The following is an 11,438-nucleotide window of genomic DNA, read 5'->3' on the forward strand; positions in this document are numbered from 1 at the left end:
GAACAATTTTGAATAATTTTATAGTTAAGTAGTTGGACTCTGGTCCAATACATACTTAATTTAAGATCTGCACTCCATGTTTCATACCTTGACAATGCCCATGTGTTCATTTAAATTTTGTAACAACCTTTTGTATAAAGAAGATAATCCAGTTTATAATAAAACAATCAGTAGTTACAACTCTACACACAACATTATCCAAAGTTGATTCAGCTGGTTCAGACACTCAACCAACCCCTCCACAGAATATCTCTTCATTGTATTCAGGTTTTTAGTTATGCATTAAAAAGTGCCTATCCCAGCTGTCTCAGTTTTGCCTCAAGCTGTTTCTTACCTCTATTGTGGGCATTTCAAAATCTGACAAAAAAATTGAGAACAATGCCGAACACTCATTCACACTTTAGCAAGTCCTTGGATGGTGGTTAAAGCTGAATGCTTCCTAAGGCGTTCTGAAATATTTTTGTTGTTGTTTCCATGATCCTATAGATCTGAGTGTGTTACATTTGGGTCCACAGAGTTTGACTGGGGTTTTGGAGACTGGTCCACATGCAGCGCTTCTTGTGGGAACACAGGGACTTGGCTGCAGAGGATTCACTGTGTCACTCTGGATGGAAGGGAAGTTCAGCCCAGAATGTGTCAGCACATACCAAAACCCTTCACCTTCCCAGTTCCCTGCAACAGACAGGACTGCCCTCCCAGGTACACTTAAATGCAGATGTCATGATGTCGTGTATTTCTGGGAGATCATCAAATTAGGTCAGACACAGTGCCAGCTCCTGGCACAGGGAGTATGGGAGAATAAGAAATAATGGAAATAAAGTAAAATAAAAAAATTCAGTGAAAAAACAATGCAGTTTTATGTTAGACTGAGGAAGCGTAATGTCCATGTTCATTTATATACTCACTTATGTTACTGCCTGTTCAGACCACAAATGCAAGCACTGCGGGTTATTTTGCACATTCAGACTGTCTGGTTATCTGACTGCTCAATTAATCAAACTTTATTTGTATGGCACCTTAAATACAAGTTAGTGTAGTTCACAGATCACTGACAAGCCAATAGGACAGAGGTGTCAACCATAATAAGCCAAATACCCTAATCTTAGGTAATAATAGATAAAAGCCAGACTAAAAACTAGTCTAACTAGACTAATAGAATAACAACAAATAAATAGAATACAATTTTATAACATAAATACAATAAAATAAGAGAATGAAATGAAGTAAATGTCTTTAAACCATTCTTAATCAAAAGCCAGGCTGAAGAGGTAGTTTTAAAGTTTATGTTTTAAGATTTAAACACTTCCAGCTATACTCGGGGCATATAAGCTAAAAGACGCCTCACCAAAGGGTTTAGTCCTGCACTTTGAAACAACTAACATGTGACAGAGAACCAGAGGGGCTATACTGGTTCATACACTGAGCATGTGAGATATACACCATCAGCCATTACATTTTGACCACCGACAGGTGAAGTGAATAACACTGATTATGACGTTACACCTGTCAGTGGGTGGGATATAGTAGTCAGCAAGTGAACATTTTGTCCTCAAAGTTGATGTGTTGGAAGGGAAAATGGGTAAGCGTAAGGATTTGAGCAAAGGGTTAAATTGGGATGGGTAGACGACTGGGCCAGAGCATCTCCAAAACTGCAGCTCTTGTGGGGTGTTCCTGGTCTGCAGTGGTCAGTAGTATCAAAAGTGGTCCAAGAAAGGAAAAGCTATGAACCGGCGACAGGGTCATGGTAGGTCAAGACTCATTAATGCATGTGGGGGAGCAAAGGTTGGCCCACCTGGTCCGATCCAACAGACGAGCTACTGAAGGTCAAATTACTGAATAAGTTAATGCTGGTTCTGATAGAAAGGTGTCAGAACACACAGTGCATCGCAGTTTGTTGCATCTGGGGCTTCACAGTCACAGATCAGTCAGGGTGCTCATGCTGACTCCTTCCTTTTCACTGCCAATAGAGCGTACAATGGGCACGTGAGCTTGAGAACTGGACCATGGAGCAATAGAAGTTGGCCTTGTCTGATGGATCACATTTTCATTTATACCATGTGGAGGCCAGGTGCATGTGCATCGCTTACCTGGGGAATATGTGGCATCAGAATGTACTATGGGGAGAAAGCAGGCCAGCAGAGGCAGTGTGATGCTTTGGGCTACGTTCTGCTGGAAAATCTTGGTTCCTGCCATTCATGTAGATGTTGCTTTGACACGTACCACTTACACAAGCCTTGTGGTGGTGTGAGAGACCTGGGTTCAAATCCATTGTGAGACACTATTGTGTCCCTGAGCAAGACACTTAACCCCTCTTTGCTCCAGAGGTGTGCGACCTCTGACATATATAGCAATTGTAGGTGACTTTGGATAAAAGCGTCAGATAAATGAGTAAATGTAAATGTTTCAGACCATGCACACCCTTTTATTGTTAGAGGGCAGTGGCCGCTTTCATCCGCAATTAATCAGATCAGTAATATCAAGGTGAAATGTCATTAAGGAATGTGGATAGAGCAGTTCCTTACTAGGCGCTAAACAAACGGTGAAGGGCAGAAAGTTTGATCGTGCATCTTAAATAGGCCTAACTAATACAATTTATGAATACATAAGGAACACTGTAGAGTCCTGACATGCCTCTTTTATACATCCTGGGTGCCAAAAAGGCCGGTGCTTCCCAGCCCATAGCTCCTCTGACAAGCCTCCTCTCTCCTCGAGATGTATTGTAGGAATTAAGACCTCCTCCAAGATGGCGCGCTGAGACCATCTTACACAGGTAGGAGGATGGAGGAGTGAGGAGACCAGGAGGCACAGAATAGAGAAATGAGAAACCAGAGACGCCAGGACAGAGAAGATGAAGCCGCCAAAAGAGAAATCCTTGTTTCCATAGCATCAGTCTAAAGCGACGTCACTTACTTATAACGTGCTGCAGAGCTGAATGCCCTAAACCAACTAGCACGAATGTCCACAGAACCCCTAATTTAAGAACTATTTCAAAACCTTACAGTATCTTTCAGAGAGAGAGAGAAAAATATGAATATCTCTTTTGACCTTATAAAATTCTTATATACAATATTTCTTTATTCATTTAGATGTGTAACAGTTCCACATCTACACATTACTATGTTTTTAATGTTGACCACATAAAATGGAATGTGGATTATATTGTAAAATAACAAACAAACTGCTGCTTTGAACACTTTCAAATTAAATAATAATCAATTCAATTATCCCATATATTCTAAAGTCTATCACATTCTATTGCATCTTACTATGTAACATTACTATGTAATGTTTTTTTTATATTATCTGTACACATGTGGAGGCGCTGCATTTAGGTTATATTTCACACCACTAATAAAAGATTTGTGCGGAGGACACACCTGCGTTTTCTCACTCTAAGCTCCTCCAGAAGCCTCTCTCCTCGTCCTCATCTCCTCAAGCTTCGTTTAAGGGGTTGGATGATGGCGGATGAGGAATGGCACCAAGGGAAGGCGGAAACATAAGGAAACACAAGGGAAAACGCTGGGGCACTATTGTGTCAGCAGGTCTCAGTTCATTTATCATACAAGCAGCAAGACTGACTTCTCTTACAGTATTTTCAAATGGTATTATTGTGCATATGTCCTTGATATGACAAACCGAATCAAACATTTTTATTTAGTAAATTCCCATATTCAGCAGATATTTCATTTGGGATATGGTGTATTGATATCTGTTAGGTCAAGGTGCCAGCCAGGCTAAAGCTAGCATGTGTGCACAGAATATACAATAAAGATGCAATCAAACAGAATTGCATTACAGTGACTGATTTACATTTTGCAAGTCTACATACTTGGGAAAAACTCTTTTACTCACTGACTTTAATGACTTTAAACACAGAGAGGGTAGGCTGCTAATGAATTCACGAAGAGCAGCGAGGTCACAACAGAAGTGTAACTTTCAGCAGAATCTTCTCAGCCTCAGCCCCCTGCTGTTTCCAGCTCTGCCAGCCCGCCTTTGCCCAACAGTCAGCCCCCCCACCCCCACCCCGCTTCCCTTCACAGTGTCAGCTTCACTCACTAATGCAACACACATTACACACTATTAGCTCGAAGCACTGTGGTACTCAGGCACAAGAACACTAAATTGTCAGTTACATTTTTTATTATTATTGTAGAACCATGAGACGTTTGAAGAGGGAGAGGTTGCAGAGTATTGACAGTGTGGATTGTGGATGGAGTTTGGTTTGTGAAAAGCACTGTCTTATCGTCTGACTCACAGCGGGAGGTAGCTTTCTCTGGGATACTGCATAGTCTGTATTTTCAGGCTATCACCAAGCACACTGTAATACCAGGCTTTGTTGCTGACCTTTTACTGTCCACATCAAGATAAGAGCCACACACATAGCCAAGGATGTAGTCATCAATGGGGAGTGCAGGGCAGGCTGTGTGTTCAGTGCATGGAATGAAGGGGAGAAAGTGTTTTTGTATAGCATAATAGAGTGTGAGTTCTCTTATACAGTATATGTATCCAAAGTTTTAAATAAAGTCTTTGTATAGTATAGCCTCAGTAATCTTTAAGATGCATAGAATAGTTCGATGCTATTATAACTGAGCGTCCTGGGTTTGCTGAACTGTAGAAACTTAATAAGAAAACAATAAACGAGACGATAAGTCAAATCTTCTGAATTTAAGATATGCCATTTGCTTTGCCGTAACACATATCTTAAAATGGCAAATACTGCTGAAAAGACAGAAGTCTAAGCTTTACGATAGGCGTACAGTCATAAATGTGCACAGAACATATGAGGCTGATGGGTCCAGTATGCGAGATTAGCTGCGGACATACACACGTATGATCCCCTCCAGGATTTGGTCCCTGGATGTATAAAGAAGAAATGGATACAGGATTGGAGATGGGGCTCTTATCTTTCCTATGAAAGTTGGTCAGTAGCGCAGGAAGCCAAAAAAGCACATCCCGCTGTAAAACAATCACCCAGGATGAATATGTGCACACCAGAGACTTCTGCCACCCGAGCGGGCTAACTTCCGGTCTAGCCCGCTGCTAACTTGAATGGGGATAAAATGATTTAATTGTGCTGCTCTTTGAAACTTAAGGGAGGGTAAAGGACAGGCAGGCAGAGAAACAGCAGGGGAAGCAGAGAGACAGGCAGGCCGAGGGATTACTGGGAGGAACAGACAGAACACATGTTACATATACCAGACAAGGACAGAAACCCATGTAAACAGACAAACACCCACCAACTAAAACACAAGGATCATAAGAGATAAAACCTAAACAAGAACACAGAACTAGAACACAGAGGCAGGGAGTAGAAAACAACATTAACTGGGCAAGGCAGAACTGAAACTAGGATTAGACAGAACACCAGACAATTACAGAGTAAGACAGGAACTAAGGCAAGCACAGATCAAAACCAAAAGACAGGTAACAGTAAAGAAACTAACACTGGGCAGACTGAACAAGACAGGACAGAACACCGTAACACAGACCTTAATGACAGATAGAAAACTGACAAATAAATACACTCACAGAGAAACTCAGGATAGGATTGTGACAGTTACAGTAACAAGACTAAATGTGTTACTTCTACTCCTGCCTTACAACCTGTCTAGTGTGAAGTAGGTATGATTAACAGTTGTTTTTGGAAATGAGTGGTTGCATATCATTGTTTCTTTTATTATTCATAAGCAGAGACCTCCCATTTTACAACGTAAAATGCTTCATATCATCATTTCAGATGGTCGGTGTCAAAGTGGTCAAAGTGCTCGGCCTCGTGTGGCAGTGGCTGGAAACAGAGGCAGGTCTCCTGTCAGCAGCTGGATGCCAGAGGTATAGTGAGGACCCTGACAGCGGCTGGCTGCAAGAGGATGAGCCAGCCCACAGACACAGAGCAGTGCACCGCCAATAACTGTCCAACCTGGATAACCAGTCCATGGGGAAAGGTACATTCAAACACTGAATTAAACATTTGTTCATGTGACATACTGTAGAAATTGTATGGTTAAGTGTAAACTCTGTGTTGATCAATTTCAGTGTTCAGGGAGGTGTGTAGGCTCCACCACCAGTGTACAGAAGAGATCTGTCATCTGCCAACATGCCAATGGCTCCTCATACACAGACTGTGATCTGAGGGACAGGTATACACATACACTCAAACACAATGAAAATACTATTACTGTATATCAGGTCTACATTCTCACAAAGCTGGTAATCAAATTACTCTGTAACTCTGTAGAACTGTGCATACATGTAGGAATTACTGTGTTATATGCAGGCCACTTTGTTAGGTGCACCTGTGAAATCTTATGCAGCCTAACCATAAACCACCCCATTTATAAACATGAGGGGGAAAAATATTAGTAACACAGTTCAAGACAACCAGCTTTAAACATAGAGTTGAATTAATGCCTCTCAGAATCTACGGAAAGTAGACTGAATGACTGAATGTGTAGCAAGACAAAACTAAAACTGCTCTCTTTCAGGCCTGCGTCAGTACGCAACTGTTCCTCGGACCTGTGTGACGTCCATTGGCGTCCCGGTGCGTGGCGGGCCTGCACGGTGGTCTGTGGCAGCGGCTTTCAGTCCCGCAAGGTGGACTGTGTTCACCGCAGGAGTGGCAGGACTCTAGCTGACCAGCACTGTGCCTGGCTCCAACGGCCCTCCACCTGGCAGTACTGCAACATTACCATCTGTGGGAGTAAGTCTTTGTACGTGTGTCTGTGATACCATTACAAGGAGCAGCAGTCAGCAGCAGTATGCCCCTTTACCCATAGCTTTTGAGATATTGATATTGATATTTTTATTGTTGAAGAAAGTATATAGCCATTAGTTTATTAGTGAATAGTGTACACTTAAAAAAGCTGTAAGAAAAAAATAAATGCTAAAATCTTACTGACTGATATTCATTAAACACAAGTAAATAAGAATTTATTACAGGAAACTTTTGCATGTTTGGCTGACTTGCTATCTGCAAACTAAAAAAGCTTTATATGTTACACTACCAATTCATTAGAATGTATTAATTGGAAGTGTTCCAATTCATCTGTCTCTATTTTCTGTATAACTGGGGTAGATTACCATCAGCCAAGGTAGGCAACTGCCTTGGACCCCCAACTAAGATGACCCCTAATAGCTATAGAAACACTAGAAAGTGAATATTTAATACATATAACAATATCACTATCACAATTCTAAATGATATACATACTCATTGACTTACAGCACACCATTTTGATTATAAGCGATCAATATTATTCAACAGTGGATTAAAGAACATGGCTGCTAAATTGCTTAGTTAACAGAGCTTAATGTTGTGAGTGTTCCACAAGAAAAAACAAGAGGGAAAATCAAGTTTTCTTTGCAAACCCCATGAAGTTAATCTTGTTTTGTTGCACATTCTGAAACCACTATCAGCACCAGGGTTTACCAATGTTTTTTCTGTAGCATTGACTTAGATGATGGTTTCAGCGCCCCAGGCTGGCACATCCTAAAAGTATATAACATTGTTGTTTATATTTTACTCTTGGATCAAATCCTACATCAACATGAAGCAACATCTTTTAATGTTATAGCAAGTCGATGTGGAGCTAATTCTAATTACCTTATATACACCTAGATTGCCTCTGAAATGTACTCGAGTACAAATATCAAGTCCAGTTACCATACCACTACTTGAGCAAATGTACTTAATTACCTTTCACCACTGGCTGGTCCAATGAGCAGTTCATCTGGGGGAAGCAGAAGGAAAACCATGGTTGCATCCAGGGCACTCAGTTACCTCCTTAATATCAATAACACTTGCCTTTAATAAGTCCTAAATTATACAGTCCATTCCAAGAAGAAAAGGAAATGACAATGAAAATATCATATTTTTTCTAATGTTTGACAAACTAAGGGAGCTGTAAAATACAACAACAATATACAACAATATGATTACTGACAACGATGAAATGCTTTTATTCTTTGCTGAGTGGAGTGCTTTTATTCCCATGCAGGTGAATGCAGGGACACAAACCAGTACTGTAGTGTGGTGAAGAGACTGAAGCTGTGCCACCTGGATCCGTACAAACAGAGTTGCTGTGGGTCATGTTTACAGGGCAATGACTCCACCTAGTGGCAGTGTTACAGTTATAACCCCACTACTTTTTGTTAAATAGATGGACTACATGAGATGAATGACTGAGCGACGACTGAAAGGACATTATTTGTGAGTGGATGCATAGATGCATATATGTAAGCTGGGCAAGCTTCTGTCCAATTATTTCACTTCCTAAAAGGAAACTGAACGCAGCCTCAAAAGGCTGGAAGTATGAGGGGGCTTTATTTTCTGATTTGGACCCAACCTCCCAAAACGAAGTGTTCACTGTGTGGATCAAAAGGAATTTTTTTGACTTACCTGCAAAAAACTGAACGTTTAGTTTCAAGGGACATTTAAAATAGGCTGCCAGGCCAAAACAGAATATAATGATGTTGTTTATGGTAGAGCGCATACCTCATACTTTATCAGATTTGAGATATCAGCCAGTCATGCCATCCACTGCTGATATAAGTGAGGTTCATCAGATCAGCCTAGACATGCAGTCATACTTTTCTTTCTTTAATTGTTTCTTTATTTATTTGTGTAATTGTTCAAAAGTGATTTATCTAAAAATATTAAAGGGAAGTTCCGCTTTATTATAACTTAAGTAATTTTCATAGTTTTGACCATTACACTGAAAGTGTTATTTTCAGTGATAGAAATGATGGTGCAAAAATAAGTTGTAATACCCGAAACTGTTCTTTAATGTATTGTTTACTTTCCCTACCATTAAATAAGTACAGTATGTCATCTTGCTTTAACAAGCTGCTAACCCTGAGAATTTCTTTAGTGTGAGTTCCAGTGTCCCACGTGTTTTAGTGTCCCCTTGTCACGTCCCATGTCCTTGTTCGAAGGCTTTTCCATCCTAATAAGTGTAAAGGTTTGGTAGTACTGAATTCTTGTTCTTCTTTGACATGAAAATGATCAAGATTAAAAAATACTGACACAAAACATCAGCACAAAACCCACTGTTGGTGACTTCAGTCTAGAATATTGTATTGGCCTTCAAAATATTGATTTGGCCGATTCAGCAAAACTCCAGATAGTGTGCAGTGCCGATGTTTTTGAAATGATCTATTTCTACTCTATTTGTGAGGCAGTTACAGGCTGGTCAGGTTAGGGGAAAATAGTGGTTATCAGTTAAAGGATAAGCAACTTAAATACCTGATTAAGGTTTGGGAAAGATCATGGCTGCCTCAGGGTTAGGGTTAGGGTTAGGTTAGTCTCCATTGACAAGGAAGTTTGGAATAGGAAGCGAAGGCACAGGTCAGCACATGTCACTCAAGAGTCCGCACACCGTGTGAACCCTCATTCAGCCAGGAGGAGCCCCAAAGTGGCAGGGAAGTAGAGAAGAGAGAGAGAGAGGAGAAGGAGAACCCAGACATTAGGAGAATCCTGGAGACAGTGCAAAAGCAGCGGTCAAGGGATTAAGGGCCAAAAAAACAATCCAAGATCCAAAGGTGCAAAGATGTTTTGTGAGGAAGATGTTTAAGATGATGGTCAAGGGGATAGAATCAAAGGTGTCCCAGGGAGGGATTAGCCGTTACCATGAAGATTGGAAGGATAAGGTATTATAAGGTGTATATATAAGGTATTGGAGTTAGGGGTTAGGGTCACAAACTGCATGAAAGTCAGATCTGCTACACGTCTATCCACCACCCCCACTACAACACCCTTACTTAACTACATTAAAGGACAGAATGCTTCTTGCATTGGCACTGAACGTGGGCACAATTATGTGCAGCAGAATCATCCAGTATGAACATAATTCCTGGGGATACTGGGCTGGTGAAACCCTTATGTGGAGAGAATGCAGCAGTGGAGGTCTTGTGTGTAATATATAATAGCAATGTCAGGTCATGTATGTGTTTATAAAACAGAATTTGGGATTGAAATTAACTTAAAGACCATTGACTTGTGTGAAGGTACTGGGTTGTGATTGTAGTTACAATACATGTCACTGATGAGGAAAGAGCTGCTGCCATTGGTGGAGGTTCGGTTGTGAAAGCATCACTCTATGATTCTCAACCATGGCAGTACAAAAGGTTTTGTAAAAATAATTTTGATATTACAAATGAAGGACAGCCGGCGCTGGAATGAGAGGCACCAGCACACCACTGATTTTGACTGAAGGGTCTATTCATGTTACCTTTGTGTTGGTTATCATACCGATGTGCTGCATTTTAAAATGTCTTGTATATACTGTGTGTTCTAAGTGCAATATCGTATATTGGGTGTATGTAGATTGTGTGAGACTTTTATTTTCTTACTCATTCATGGTTATGGTGTCTTTTTAAAATATAAAGCATGTGTATTTGTAGACTGGGTGGTATGTTTACTACCACTCGCTTGGTTTTATTTGCATGTGTTTAAGCGCAATCTCCAATGTTTTGTAGCTCCATTGTGAAATGCCGCCAGGCAACAAGCGTTCTTCAGTGTTTTTCCCTGGCTACTGAAACAGTGGTGACATTACACTGTGTGTGGTTTTGCAGCTTGACTGAGAGAACATGAGGTAGTACAACAAATCATTAACGTGCTATAGATAACACAAAAGAATAAAGACAGTTTGATCACTTCATAAATGTGGACCTAGTTTTTACCTTCCAGGTACCTTGACCCTCAAACAACTTTGCTCTGGCTCTAAAGGTAAATGATAAGGGTTTCCTAAAATTGTAAAAGTTTGAAACAAGCATGCACAAGCATGATTTTATGACAGTACAACTAACCCATCATCACCTAAAATGTAAATCACACAAGCATGATGTGGATCTAGAGCTGAAGTTTACTGCTTGTGTCAAGTGGTTCAAATTTTAAAATAAAATATACATGTATTTGTGTATCAAAACAAATCTTAACTCAAGGTGTACTTGCTTTTTTTCCTGAGCCTTCACCGACATCTCATAGTCTTCCTTAGCACATGGCGCTTGGCAATGTTATGCTAGTAAGTGGACCTTGAGGTTTTTTTTTTCTCAAACCACTGTTTCCAGTATCCTGTATCTGTGTATATTCACATATTCTAGAATTTCGGGTGAGGGGGTAGCTAAGCTTTTTAGTAGTTTTTTTTTTTTGACAAAACAACGCTGGACATTATTATTTAGAGTATTTTTACATGTTTAAAAGTAAATTCTGACATTATGGGAAATTGTTGTTTTACTCAAAGTCAGAGCCAATGAATAATATCATTTTAATCTCTCTGTTTACAGCACCGAGGTAGGTCCGGGACATTTTAAGCATAGCTTAACGTACAGACTGAAACCAGAGGGAAACTCCTTGCCTAGCTCCCACAGAAGTGAAGAAAATACATTCCATACATTCTGATTCATTGGCACAAATCCCCACCCCACCTCTTCCTGTACGTCAG

The 11,438-nt window shown here is 40.4% G+C and overlaps 1 protein-coding gene across 2 annotated transcripts in view; it reads left to right on the forward strand.

Annotated features, from left to right (window-relative positions):
- The window catches only part of adamtsl3 (ADAMTS-like 3), a 217,423-nt gene extending 206,764 nt beyond the window's left edge, over nt 1-10,659 (forward strand). Inside the window, exons 22-26 of one of the 2 annotated variants that reach the window (XM_038702057.1) lie at nt 516-699; nt 5,738-5,942; nt 6,034-6,137; nt 6,483-6,697; nt 7,995-10,659. In XM_038702057.1, the coding sequence (XP_038557985.1) occupies nt 516-699; nt 5,738-5,942; nt 6,034-6,137; nt 6,483-6,697; nt 7,995-8,113 (827 nt within the window). In that variant the 3' untranslated portion in view covers nt 8,114-10,659. Of the gene's footprint in view, nt 1-515; nt 700-5,737; nt 5,943-6,033; nt 6,138-6,482; nt 6,708-7,994 lie in introns of both variants that reach the window. The other variant, XM_038702058.1, reaches the window with a different exon arrangement.
- The last annotated feature ends 779 nt before the right edge of the window (nt 10,660-11,438 follow it).

This window comes from Micropterus salmoides, unplaced genomic scaffold (assembly GCF_014851395.1).
Source record: "Micropterus salmoides isolate LMB-PRFRI ecotype aquatic unplaced genomic scaffold, ASM1485139v1 Ms_hic_scaffold_6, whole genome shotgun sequence".
Classification (NCBI taxonomy): Eukaryota; Metazoa; Chordata; class Actinopteri; order Centrarchiformes; family Centrarchidae; genus Micropterus; species Micropterus salmoides.